The 14,039-nt window shown below is 36.8% G+C and overlaps 1 protein-coding gene and 2 non-coding genes across 5 annotated transcripts; all 3 read left to right on the top strand.

The window, feature by feature from the left end:
* The first annotated feature begins 3,203 nt into the window (after positions 1–3,203).
* LOC122087252 (thylakoid lumenal protein TL20.3, chloroplastic) lies at positions 3,204–11,764 on the top strand. 3 transcript variants are annotated; one of them, XM_042656316.1, is made up of 8 exons: positions 3,204–3,739; positions 3,824–3,986; positions 4,085–4,114; positions 4,304–4,410; positions 6,687–6,721; positions 7,026–7,154; positions 10,322–10,517; positions 11,179–11,764. In XM_042656316.1, exons 1-7 carry the CDS (start codon positions 3,568–3,570, stop codon positions 10,511–10,513), a joined length of 828 nt encoding a protein of 275 aa, XP_042512250.1. In that variant the 5' UTR covers positions 3,204–3,567; the 3' UTR covers positions 10,514–10,517; positions 11,179–11,764. The 3 variants fall into 3 exon arrangements, with proteins under 3 accessions (XP_042512250.1, XP_042512251.1, XP_042512249.1); XM_042656317.1 differs by lacking the exon at positions 11,179–11,764 and having other exon boundaries at positions 3,205–3,739; positions 3,824–3,970; positions 4,093–4,114; positions 10,322–10,758; XM_042656315.1 differs by lacking the exon at positions 11,179–11,764 and having other exon boundaries at positions 3,206–3,739; positions 10,322–10,758.
* A 185-nt stretch (positions 11,765–11,949) lies between these two features.
* LOC122087805 lies at positions 11,950–12,144 on the top strand. Its single transcript, XR_006142873.1, has one exon. It is a non-coding gene; the product is annotated as a U2 spliceosomal RNA (small nuclear RNA).
* Positions 12,145–13,517: 1,373 nt separating this feature from the next.
* LOC122087796 lies at positions 13,518–13,678 on the top strand. The gene has a single exon (XR_006142866.1). It is a non-coding gene; the product is annotated as a U1 spliceosomal RNA (small nuclear RNA).
* The last annotated feature ends 361 nt before the right edge of the window (positions 13,679–14,039 follow it).

Here is a 14,039-nt window from a genome sequence, read left to right as displayed (position 1 = left end):
AGTCAGTTGAAAATATTGATGAAACAAAATAGACAGGAAACTATAGGTCCGACAGTTCTCATACCCCACACTTTGTTGGGGATATGATGTCGTGTATTTTGTTGTTTTGCAATGATTAACTTATTATTTTTAAGGGCCATCAATACACTAAAGGCCTCACGGATCTATCTTGCGTGTTAATATTATCAGGGGTCCAGGGGCAGCAGTCCTTGATAAATTATTTTTAGGGATTATGGGTATTCTGGTAAATTTCATATCATAGAGTTCGCTATATATTTGTAATGAAGATTCTTGCTTTGGAAACAATCTAAGAGAGGTGTGAGGACAAAAGACTCTAACACTATTCTTCATTGATAGTGAAACAATATCTCATCTTACCATGGACGTGTGCAATCTTTCTAAATCATGTAAAATCTATATGCTTATTGTGTGATTGTTGTTTACGATTTTTATTCGTTTTCTATATTATTTTAGGATTCCATTTCCCTCGACTTTTGTTTCACAATTATTTTCAATTGAATCCCACATCAGTTGTGAGTGGGATTCCAATCTGTACATTCATATATATGTTATTATTTATTTATTTATTTTTGGATAAATTTCATATACCTGTTAATTAGGACATCTACTTTTATAAACCAATATTTTGAGATGTAAATAATCTAAAATGTTATTAGAGCAGAACGGTGAAACCAGACCTAATAGGTCCTTCTCCTCCCAAATGAACAGACTTTTTTTTTTTTTCCATAGATTTTTAATGAATGACAGAGACAAGAGTGAGACATTGAAGGTATATATGTAGGAATGACAAATTGGCTAGCAATGGGAGTATTGGTTATATCAGATTCTGGCCCTGTCCCACCCCTTCAGTTTAGGGTATGGGATGACCTACTCAGGTGAAGTTAAGGTGTAGCATTTGAAAACAGCTGGCTTCACAAACTAATTACATTGTAAAAATTAGTAAATTTAATCATTGTATCACATGGTCGACTGGTCAGGGTTTGAGTAAGTGGGTCAAGTATGGTATGATTAATCCAACCCGTTGCAATCCTAATTAAATAGGACACAAACTAGATCTAGCCAATTACGGCCAAGATGTGAATGTTATATGTCCATTACATAACCATCTAACAAATTATTTTGGGTGCAATTTTTAAACTTTTAATCTTGCAAAATAAAATCTCTCGCCCAAATTAATCATTTGAAAAATTAACCTTTCTGATGGGAGAAATACAATGGAATAAAATTTCACTAGGCATAGGAGATCATCAGTACTGAGGATGCTAGGTTGATAAGCCACTACATACGTAGCTACATTATGAGTCTTTCTAATTCATCTCTCAAGGCATAAAAGATACTTGTCTAGCATGACTAATTGAGATGTTGGGAATTATAGAGGTGTAATTATACATCGATTAAATTTAATTACTTTCACCTATTAAGCGTTTAGGTTTTGGGTTGGACCCTCAATTGGTTTGTAGACTTTTTTATTTTATTGAACATTAACTATAGACACTGGATCCAGCTCCTCTCCTTAGCATTAATCGTCTAGGTCGGTCCATAGCTACTTGGATGAATGTCACATGTTCAAATGATGATCCAATGCTTTGAGAGAGGCATAGAGAATGAGGTGCCACCAAAGTCGAAAAAAACAAGGCATCTAAAACCATTGGATTATCGTCTAGACACGTGAAATCGCCCAAGTAACTATAGGCAAGACCTGGGAGATCACCGCTAAGGAGAGGAGCCGAATCCGTAGACACCATATTTTGTTACCTTGAGGATCTTCTAAACAACAACGATAAGGATCTTGTAGAATCCCCTCTATATCTTGTATTTTCAAAATACAGTTTTAAAAAAATAATCAAATCACCCTGGATATGAAATCATTTCGGAATTAGTTTGAACTTTGCAAGCAGGTATTTTTTTTTTCATTAAAAACCTTGTATTAGAAATGGTCCTTTATTAAACATGTTTCCGGCCAAATTGGTGCCCAATTCTCATACCATTAGATAGTATTCCAAATAATCTTTTGAACCACGTATTTTACAAAAATTGGACCATCATGTATGAAGTTATAGTTTTCCAAAATTTTAGGACCATGAATATGCCAAAGTAGGGGTCCAGGATAGGTTCCACATTGACATATACCTAGATTTTCCTTTTAAGGGAAGTCTACAAATAGTAAGGTCTTATTGAAAATTTACATCTGGAAAATATAATTAGCTGTCCGCCAAATTTTTTTAGAATTCTCAAAATGTTAGTATAAGAATCTAAAAGAGATTATTTTTTTTTAAAATTTCGTGTCTTTAGAAGATTAGGGCCTACATTATTAGCTATATTTGAGTTAAGAAAAGAAAAAAAAAATGAATTTGAAGAGATAGATAGACACATATAAAAATTATCATGTAATTATGAGTTTTATCTTAATGTCTCTTATAGTATTTTCCTTTCTTGATTATTAAACATAACTTTGGAGTAACCTAGTGATGTGTCAATTATTTAAAGGGTCTAAAAATATATGTACCCAACTTCCCTTCATCTATTCTACCAATAATAAAAAAAAAAAAAAGTTTCTTCCCTCATCTTCTCTTTTTTTTTTTTTTTGGTATGATGATTGCATTAAAAGGCTAAAGGAGATCAGAATATACAGAGTTAACAAGCCAATTTGGGCAAGAAAGAAAACATAAATCAACAATGATTTTTAATCCAAAATTGGCCATAGAATGAGCTACTGTATTGGTTGAATCGCAAATATGTCTGAAAGAAATAAAAGAAAAAGAGAAAGCTACATGTAATATATCCTCAATAAGGGAAATGACTTCAACTATTGGGCTCCTCTCCTTGATCCCTTTGATCACCTCTAAACTATCCAATTCGATTACAAAATGATCAATTCATGTTTTAATAATAAAAAACATATCATTTCTAATTGCTCTTGCCTCAAACTGCAAGATATTAGTTGAATTATCACAATAGATAGAACCTGCAATAATGTTACTAACATCATCTCCAATGACAGCAGTAATAAAACTTTGATTCTTTCTTGCACTAAAGCAGCATCAGCGTCATTCTAAGTCATTACAAGTCTACAGCAATCTTATTTGAGAGGGTACTTTAGGAAATAATATTCTGTCTTTCTTGCAAAAACACTCAAACCTTATCTGCAACAACGATTCGTACCCCGCTGGTATTTGGCTAGCTCTCCACAGTGTAACTGTTTTTACAACCACCACTAACGCTGCAACCAACTTTAGTAGTTTGAATACCATTTTTTCAATTTCAATTTCAGTACCATTTTTTATTCTGGTATGATCAAACAATATCGTTCTCAACTCTCTTCTTCCCCCCCACCTCGTGTTTTTATACTATTTTTCTGAGTATCTTCCGTCAAGAAAATCCACGTGTGCTTAAAATAGGACTACACGATTGCAGACGCTGGCCAATCCTTTGGAGAGAGAAGATGTGGATGAAAGGAAAATCCTGTGGCAGGAGTACTTAGATTCGGTAATTCTTTTTTCTCTCCGACGACGACAGTTCTCTTTCCTCCATTTCTACTTTCTTACCATGTTGTGCTTCCCGATGGCACTCGTTTCCGTCTCTTCCCTCTATCTTAGAACCCCAAAAACCTCATCGTCATCTTCTTCTGGGGCTCGAAATCCTCAACGAACTCGGTCGAGGCCCTGTCTCGTTGCCTGTCATGCGTCGCCGGAAAGTCACTGTGATTCTAGTTTTACTGGTGAGTTCTGTCCTAACACTTGCCTGCTTGTGTTTGTTCTGAAACGGTTTAGAGTTCAATTACAATACACAATTCACCACACAGAACCGAAGAAGTGGAAGGCACTGCTTTCAACTGCATTGGTAGCCGCTGTTATAAATTTCAGCCCGGCGATGCCCGCTCTTGCCGATCTCAACAAGTTCGAAGCGGATGTGCGTGGGGAATTTGGGATCGGATCTGCTGCTCAATTCGGTTCTGCTGATCTCAAGTCCACTTCTCGTGAAACATTTCCAGATTTTGTCAAATTACTGTCCTCCCCTCCCCCTTCTTCAAACAGTTTTTTTAATTGCTCTGTTTCTTGTTCAGGAAAGCAGTTCACATGAACGAGAACTTCAGGTGACACTTTTGATTCTGGTTCCGTTTACACGTTCTGAGACTCTTCCAATTTATGTTTAGAGATTTGTTTTACTAGAACTGAGCATTTTTGGAATGTGCAAGCAGAGTAGGGTATTACCTGCTGATATAGCTATTCAATGCTTTAACTAATACAGCAGTTCAGGTACTCAATTGAATTGGTTTTTACAGACGTGCCAACTTCACATCAGCTGATATGAGGGAATCTGACTTCAGTGGTTCAACATTCAATGGTGCTTATCTTGAGAAAGCCGTTGCATATAAGGCGAACTTCACAGGTTAATTTATTGGCTTATGTGTGATAATATCTATTTCAGAATAGGGTATAGTTCGTTCTGTTAATCAAATGAAAGATAAACTATTGCCATTGCTTTTGTGCAGACAATTTTTTTTTCAGGCTTAGAGCATCCTTTGTGTGTTTAAGTGTTGATATAAGTGCCTCTCACTTGGTAGAGTGTGAAGCATTATAGCCCGTCCTACCAGGAGGTCTTTAGTTCAAGTCTCCTGGTTCACACCTTCCCTCCCCCCTCATAGAATTGGACAGAGTAAGACCTTTTGGCTTTGCTTGCCCATGGTACTAATTGCATACATTCTAATAAAAATTCTATTGCTACCTCATCTTGAGAACCCTAAATGATATAAGGATATGGTTAAGACCTAAAACCAGTGGTTTTAAAACATCTCATGTGTTCTAAAAGGCCCCAAGTTGCATCAAGGATCTGTATCATGCAGTGGGGCATATGCCTTACAAATTAAGTCATTGGTGAAACAAAGTGCAGTGGTATATGCACCATTATCTTTTTCTTTTCATTCAGGCATTCTCATTAGGCAAAAAACTAAGCCTCCATATTGTGGGGCTTGAGGTTTTTACAGAACCATAATCTTATTTACCCTCTCTGTTTTTTTTTTTTTTTTTAAATGGTGTGGTGTCTTATGCTGTAAAAATTGTATCACCTTTTTGGCAAGTAGAAAGCGTTACAGCTCATCTTAGCATTTGCCATTTTGGAAGTATTGCTTAGAAGTCACAATATATTATGCTTATCAAGGGATTAAAATGTCTATACATTGAAATTCAAATGGGAATTTGAAATAGTTCCATGCCACATCCATATAGGTACAAACAAATACACAAATCAATATGGTTCCATAGTTCAGGTACAAACAAGTAAACAAATCAATATGTTTCCATATGCAGGAAAGAAGAATAAATCATGGATTTCTTTTCATTACCTCTTTGATACATAGGTGATATGCACCATATCGATGCTTAGCTTTTTAAAATAAGAAATCATAGTTGCTTCAGATAATTGAAGGCTCATCTTGGAATCTCTAGTATCATGGTTGAATAACCTTCTAGGATGGAATTTTGGAAATGGAATCTGTTAGTTGATCCCTTCTTGAGATTGTAGCAGTTCTTTGCAAAAGCCTACTGGTGCAGTTGCATTAGACATTAATCCCGTCTGGAGGCGTATTCGCAAGCTTGGGAGACTCATAAGGTACTTATGTCTGGTGGGATGAAATTGACCTTTGGGTAGTTATATTGTGGTTTTGGCCTTTTATTGTTTTGGGTTTCATTACAATAGGCCTAATTTATAAGCCCAAGAACTGGGGATAAAGTTAATGCACAAGATTAGTAGTTAAATTGAGTGTTTGAGTTAGATTAGGATACGATACGTATAGCTAGATAGAGTTTTGTTTTGAGTTTATTTACTTTATTGAGTATGAGAGTAATTAGGAGTTCTTTCATGAGTCAATTTAGGAATTTTAGATGGTCTTTATATATGTAATATATCCTCCATCATTTAAAAATGATTTGAGTAAAGAATATGAGTTTTGTTTTATGAGTTTTGGTGTTGTTCAGCAGTGCATACGGGTTTGGTGTCCCAAACCTGATTTCTTCTCTTCTCCTCTCTTCTACATGTTTTCTTTCTTCCTCCCAAGAAGATCAATCTCATCTTATTTCTCCCCCTCCCATTGATCTTATTTCTTCCCTTCACAATGCAGTTGCTTCCTTTATCTCAAGTCTGACCCCAAATTTGATTATTAGGCTTGTTTGCATCTGAGATCCTTAATCTGGATTTTCATATTGCATTACCTCGGTTTTTACTGCCTTTACAGCACCTGGAAGAAGAAAATTTTCACATTATTCACTTTTTTTGGGTGCTGCACCTGTAAATTTTAGTTGTCATGATGTAAAATGAAAAAATATATTTTAAAAACAATCAAATGTTCCACCTTATGAAGTATATTTTAGTTTGCATACGTTTGAAGCTCATTTTCCAATTGGTTGCGTTCTTATGTGTCTTTCCTTCTATTTTTCCTTAGCCCCTTGGCACAATACCTAATGGATTCTATGTTGCATCTGAAATTTTGATGTATCGTGTATGCAGATTTAGAATTAATCGATGCATTTTCTTGACTTGTTTTTTTGGCGAATACTGTTCCCTCCAGCAGCCATTTATGATAAATAGTTCTCTGTCTCCCTATTTATTTCTTATCCCTTATGACACAGCACTTAATTTTTCTATTTCTATTTCTGTTCTCATATTTCTAGGTGCGGATTTGAGCGACACATTGATGGATCGCATGGTAAATCTAGTTAAACTGAAGCATCCAGATCCACAACATTCTCATGCAATCGGTCCACATTCTAATTCATTTATCAAGATGGGCATGATTCATCACTTACGTAAAATAAATTATTCCACCTAAGTAACAAATAACAATGAAGAAGTTCAGTCAATCATAAGTATTTGGGTTTCAGAAGCACTAGATTGTATGGTACAGTGCCATTTTTGGTCCTTTAATCATTGGGTATTGCTTCACAGTAAACTGAAACGGCATATTGATCAATTTCTCATAATTTCATATGGTAACTCCATTTTTTTCCCAGGTTCTTAATGAAGCCAACTTGACAAATGCTGTGCTTGTTAGATCTGTTCTCACTCGCAGTGATCTTGCTCGTGCAACTATTGAAGGTGCTGACTTCAGTGATGCTGTTCTAGACCTTCCTCAGAAGCAGGTAGGCACTTGTCTTTCCTCTTGATCTCCCCTTTCCCATAATTGGGGGTTCCAAGCATGCATATGGAGTAGTTCATGCTTAATTCCTGTTTATTCTCTGATATATCTTGGAAACTCTGGTTTCTGCATTCTACAGGTGCTATCTTTGTAATTTTTCTCATCATCCAATCATGAATCTCTAGTGGCTGAGGAAGTAATTTTGATATTAGGAATGGAGTTTTAAATTATGATGGTACATGTATGCCTTTACTTCTATATATGTACTTGAGAGCTAATTTCTTTTAGTCATAGATAGCCATACATTGGTTTGCCAACCTGACTGAGAAAAAGAGAAAAAAGAAGAAAAAGTTAGAAAGAAATTTAAAACCAAGAGGGAACAATTACACACGATTTTATTTACATAAAGCATTTTTGTTCTTTTATTGGTGTTTGGGAGAATCTGATCAACTGAAATCAAGTGCAGGTTTTTTTTCGAGGTCTGCTGTGAAGGCAACAACTAGGGGACATTTGGTGAAAAATGCTGACATATGTGAACTAGAACTTTATCTTGGAAGTGTGCTATGGTGAATGGTGAACCCTCGGGAGGTTCCCAATGTCAGATTGTTAGCATCGTGGCATCTGGGTGCATTGCACTATAGCATTGTCCAATATAGAGAGATTCCATACATGTCTAATGCGAAAGACAGGAAATGGTAAGGAAATTTTAGGGAGAAGGTGCCAGATATTTTTTACCATCTTACTATATCATCATGTTGAACGGAGGCTTAGGGATGCCTCTGTAAAGAGGAGTGATTTGATTCCGATTGAATGAGCTAAAAAAGCTGGGGGCAGAACTAAAAGGATTATAGTAGAAATTGTGAGGAATGACATCCATATTCTATGTCTTGTCCCAAATATGACCTTGGTAGAGCCAATTGGAGGGCAAGAATCCATGTACCCGACCCCATCTAGCTAAGATTCTCCTGACTTGGGGGGTTGTGCCTCTTTCCTCTGACTTTTATTTCTCGTCTCTCATTTCTTCATTTCCCCTATGATGCTGTTTGGACCTCAGTTTTCCTTACTTTATTTTGCATGGATCCATGTAGCTGACTCCAATAAGTTAGGATAAGGCTGAGTTTGTTGTTGTTGTTGTCGTTACTATATCATGTTGATGAAAATGCATAATTTTGGAAGTGAGGTTAGTTTGATAGGTTGTACTCAATTTTAGGAATTTTGAGAATGTGAGACTTAAATGGAGTACAGTTTATGCCATTGTACGGTTTCAGATCTCATAATAAACTATCTATTTCAGTTTAGAGAATTCATCATGATGAAAATTAATATTTGAAGCAATGCAATTGATTCATGTTTCTTGCTATTGGAAGATGAGACCTCAAAATTGTTTCTTTGTAGTGTTAACTGTTATTGTCTGAACAGGGTTTCACACCTTCCTGATTTAATAACATAGCCCTTCTTATTTTATTTAATTTTTTTTTCTTTTTTTTGGGGGGGGGGGGGGAGGGGGTGGGTTAGATCTCATAGAATTGACAGCTAGAATCTTTGAGGCTCGTTCTTATTTAGTTATGGCCTTTTCTGGCTGATGAAATGAATGCTTGCAATGGTATCCTGGAAAATAAAATTATAAAAATAAAGTAAAAAAACCTACAGATCTTTGTGAAAAGTTCCCCCAGAACTTTCAAGACATGAGAACTAGGACTGTTTAGTTTATTTAATTATGTAGTTAAGAGGAAAATAAACAAACAGTCTAGGCTGCATTCTTCCCCGACCCACAACCAAGCAATGGCATACAAGAAAGGAACATGACTCAACTATGGATTTCCTAACGCGCCAGGTTTTCTTGGTCAACCCAAAAACATAGCCAACTTTCGTCACTCATTTACGTCAGGTACTGGACTTATATATGCATGGTGTTCGAGGGCATAATTGGTTTCAATTCTGGCTGAGAATTAATATTGGCGTTGTGACGTACATGTTTGGCTCCAATTCTGGGGTTGGAGCCAATTCTTAGAACTTAGGCTAGAATAGAGAACTGGTCTTGAGCTCAAATCTCCAATTCTAAGGCAAACAAGAGAGTAGTTCTGGAGAGTGCATTGCATGCCCTTTAGCAGGGGCATTCTTATCATTTGCAGTTTAAACATAGAAAAGAAGAGAAAATGGAGGAAGGGGATTTGTCATCAACGAAAGGAGAGGAAAAGAGTAGGAGATGCAAATAATGCATCCAAAACGCAGTCCTTCAATTCTAAGAGCTTCCCAGAATTGGGAGAATTGTGAGATAGAATTGGATCCAAATGTGCCTTTAGTTATAAGTAGATGCATTTTCTGAATGTTTTTTAATGCCTTTGCTTGTAAGTGAAGTTGTTTTTCTTGGAAAAGCTCACCAATGTAGTAATTTTTTTCTTTTAAAGAATTGAGGGTTAAATAATTCCTCTATTTGAGGTAAGTTATGCACACCTATTATTCATTGATTCCCCACTCCGTCACATTTTCCTTGGCCTTCATCAGCATCAAGGTCCCTTGGTACATCTCAGAAGCCCAAGCAATAAACCCAGCCTGATATCAACAGGGCTTTATGAACTTCTCACATAGGTTCTGATGGCTTCTATACACAATGCAGCCTGATATCCATCAGGAGTCTATGGGAAGTTGGGAACATTTCTTGAAACCGATTTAATGTAACCATTCAGAGGAATGTAGGATTTCACTATTAGAATTTTAGTTATCTGGTTTAAAGATTTGAGATCCATAAATGACGTTCAGATTGACGAAACCGTGTGCTACACATACCAATTATAATAAGGTTTGCAATGAATTTATTTGCACTGCTGTATTTCGTGTGTTAGTTATTTAGGCTTTGTACTTTATCAAAAACCAAGAAAAGAATGGAAATTTAAAATAATAGCCATGAACAAAAGCTCTTATCCCCCTCCCTCCCAAAAAAAAAGTTCTTTGGTTGGGAGCTATTTAGGAAATACCTGGAAGACCATTGAGAAATGGAGCGACTTCCATTAACATACCTCGTATGCCTCATTTTGTATGTCTCCTTATTTGTCATTTTTTTTTCCCCTTTCTTTGGGGATATCATTCACATGCTTTTATTGTCAGTTGAATGGGTTTGTTGTTTAAAGATAAAAAATATTTGTTTTATGCATTAACATGCTCTTCATCCAGGCTCTGTGCAAGTATGCCAGTGGAACGAATCCCATCACCGGGGTGAGCACAAGAGTAAGCCTAGGTTGTGGAAACAGTCGTAGAAGTGCATATGGGACCCCTTCTTCCCCTCTGCTAAGTGCTCCACCCCCGAAGCTGCTTGATCGGGATGGGTTCTGTGATTCAGGCACGGGTCTGTGTGATGCCAAATGATCAGGCTACAGTACAACACTACATACAAATTGTGTATAGTTGTGAATTAGAGAATGGAAATGCTCAAAATTATTATCCCTTTATAGCTCAAAACTGCGCTTGTAGTTTGATCTTGATTTTTGAAATCATCAATCTGAGAAGAAAAAATCTATTGAGGTTGTAATGCAAATATTGAATATTACTCTCTATAAACAACATTTTGCTCAAAAAGGAGTTCAATTCATGAATTTCAAAGTTGGAACTTATTGTCGTGTGAGGACCCAGACTTTTGAGCTACTCTGACAAAGGTGCATTGTTAATGTGTTTGAGATCCCTTGAAACACCATAAACTTGATGCAATCAATAGTCCACGGTTGATTGAAACCTGTCCTAAAAGTGTACCATTCTTTTCTTCCTAATAACAAAAAATAAAGGGGAAATGGGGACTTCTCAATATTATCTATCCTTCTTATTAAATTGAAAGAACATACAAGCCTTTGGGGGTTCAATGTATCAAGGATAACCTAAGCATGATGGAGTTCATTATATCAAGGAAAACCCATATAAGGACCAACCAACCGGGGAAAAATAAACAAAATTTGTGTGGCCCCATTATGTAATATGCATGTTTACAATGGACAAATAATTTCTGCATTTTCCTCATACTCCTCTATCCCTTGAAGCAGGTCACAGACTCACAAATTAGCTGACCAACATGCAAGGACTTTCTTTCGGCAGAAGGATTTAACAGAAGTGAAGGATGAGATAGGAATTACTGTTCAAAAGCAGCTTGCAAGGATCTCTTAAGTCTGAACTCATTCTTCTGCTGATTCTCGTCTCCTTTTTCTGTCTCCTTGCCTCAGCCTATATCATCTAGGCTCTTATCCTTGTCAGTGGTGAGCTAATTGACACCGATGTCGTATCGATTCCATTGTATATGTAGGATTTTTGGGTTCATGATCAATGTTCGTTTCGTGTCATCATTATTGAAGTAGGAATATCTCAGGGTCCATATCTCCATTGGGTTGCAATGTTGTAATTTAAGAAATATATGAATAAACTTGTGAATTACTGAACAACATGCTTGGACAGTACATTAAGAAGGCTGTGACCTTCCTATGGAATCCTCTTGTTTCATTCAAGAGTTGCCATCATGAGTTCTTTTAGTCTGAGAAAGCATAATTCTTCCTGTGTAAGCCTCCACCGTGCCTGGGCTTCAGCCTTTTACTATAAGCTCCATCTATGTCAAGATCCCAAATGTTCTTTTTGGCTCCTCTAACTGTCTCCATAGTGCTTATCTTGCTTCTTGAGCATTGCCAGTAACCTGTCTCTTTTCCCTAGTCATGTGAGAATGCATAAATAGGGGAACTGAATACTGACTTGGTGCCCCATCGGTCAGGGTAAGAGGTATGGTATGAGACTGCCTATAAAACTAAAACAGAGACGTATCAAAAAGCATACCTTTCTCGGCCTTTTGGCTAAGATCAAGTGTAGCATCTGTTCTTATCAGTTTAGTATCTGATACGTGGGTCATCGATCCACATGCTATTAAATTAATTTTTCTTGGGAGAGGCCCGCTACAGTAGCTTGCTACTGGGGTTCTCAAGCGTTGCCCTTGTGTTGCACTACTGCAAGGGCCTGGCGCAACCCACCAATACTAATTTAAAGATTATCAATCATAAGGCAAAGCCTTGGCAAGCCCATGGTTAGATTTAAGGTTGGGTTTGGACTGAGCGAATGCTGAGATGTGAATATTTGAAAATTTGATCATTTTTCTTTAATTATCAATTCGAATTGAACATGAATTTCTTCCCCATTTTATTGAAGTGCAGCCCTGCCATCTATGGTATAATTAAGTAGATATCAAATCTACAAAATCCTTTTTGGGTAAAATTTTCCTTCATACCTATAAATTTAAGGTCAGCATTAGGTCCAAATTCCCTTGCACCCATCCAAGTGGAATGATAGGAATGATAAAGTATTGGTTAAAGGATTCCTCCTTCATCGTAGCTTAAATAAATGGCTTAAGGTAAATTAGGTCTACCTCATTTTCATTTAATTTACTAAAATTGTGGCTTGACCTTCATCAAATGTTAATAAATAAAAATCTGAATTCAAAATCAGCAAACCGACGGGTGAAATGCACCATCTACATATGGCAAAAAAGTCGGTGGATAAAATTAATTACAGTTATGATGGATCATCCTACTCATGGTTCAATAGTTCGACCAACTACTCTAAGCGTCTACTAGGTGTGGTGAAGGTCAAGTAAAATCAACAAAGTTTTTCACTATAATCCCAATAAAAAAAATAGAGTTTTAGTGAGTGTATAGATATAGATACAGAACTATGGTATATACTCTAAGCCACGTGGTAGATCCATCAGATCCAAATATTTTGAACAGTTAAAATTTAAAATTTCAGTTCAAAAAGAGTTCACCAAGTGGCAAAATAGATTTTAGTAAATAAAATTAGAGGGAAAAAATGTATATCGATACACAGAAGGAAATTTGTTGAATTAGACACTTAAATTTGAAATGTGACTAATTCAAACCACGTATTAGCTATCCCATGATCAAAATTGCCACATTATCATTCTACATAACGCATTATCAAGACCAAACTATTCGGCAAGATTGGCCAATTTGAATAGTATTCAGCCAAGGGCAATCCTGATTTTGGCTAATCTAGCTCTGCCGATCCCTGTATGGAAAGTAGGGTTTGGACAGTTTTATAACAATTCTGACTGATTCCAGACCAATTTTTCCTTACTATTTCGAATCTAAATCGATTGGGACGATCCTGCAGCGATTCAAATCTTTAAATCCTTGGGTGTTCATATAGGGAACCTCAGTTGACACGAAGTAACCATTTCAGCATTGTATATTCTAGTTGTCAGTCTTCTTCATGTTAATAGGATGGAGGTATCACACGAGAGCTATCTTCTTTAGTCCCACATCGGTAAACTCAGGAGGGAATGAAGGTAGAGAGGCGTATAAATAAGGGAAGGCTAGTGGGTTAAAACATACTTACCTGGACGGGGTTTATGGGTTATCAAGAAGGCCCATTGCCTAGGTTGGTGACCTCCATTGCACTTGGGAGGGGTGCCCGCTTAACATCTCCCCAAGTGGGAGAGTGTACGTCATAATTTGTGGCAGCGGGGGTACGCGTTCGCGCGGCCCCTACCAATCTCAATAAACAAAAGCTTTTATTTGCTGATTTGATTACTTCCTATGATCCATTTGAATTTTTAACAATTAAAGATTCAACTCTCCTTGTCGACATTTTTTTTACTTAAGTCTTAGCCACTGTTTCTATTTTCTCCACCACCTATTAAATGCTTCACCTTTTGATTCTCTCTTCGTTGGCCCATCTCAAATCTCTTTTAAGAATCATAACAATGGGGCGAGCACAAGAGGAAGTTTAGGTTGTGTAAACGGTCGTACAAGTGAATATGGGACCCCATCTTCCCCTCTGCTAAGTGCTTCAAACCAGAAGCTGCTAATCGGGCTGGGTTATGTGATCAAATCATCAAGCCACCGGTCTG

Source organism: Macadamia integrifolia, chromosome 8 (assembly GCF_013358625.1).
Source record: "Macadamia integrifolia cultivar HAES 741 chromosome 8, SCU_Mint_v3, whole genome shotgun sequence".
NCBI lineage: Eukaryota > Viridiplantae > Streptophyta > Magnoliopsida > Proteales > Proteaceae > Macadamia > Macadamia integrifolia.
The sequence above is the reverse complement of the archived record's forward strand: the minus strand, read 5'-3'. Positions and strand labels throughout refer to the sequence as shown.

Bases quoted from the DNA above. Each gene is read 5' to 3' on its own strand.
- LOC122087252 (XM_042656316.1), top strand. From the start codon at position 3,568: ATGTTGTGCTTCCCGATGGCACTCGTTTCCGTCTCTTCCCTCTATCTT. The intron at 3,987-4,084 runs GTCCACTTCTCG...TTTCTTGTTCAG, and splicing joins TTCGGTTCTGCTGATCTCAA to GAAAGCAGTTCACATGAACG. The intron at 4,115-4,303 runs GTGACACTTTTG...TGGTTTTTACAG, and splicing joins CACATGAACGAGAACTTCAG to ACGTGCCAACTTCACATCAG.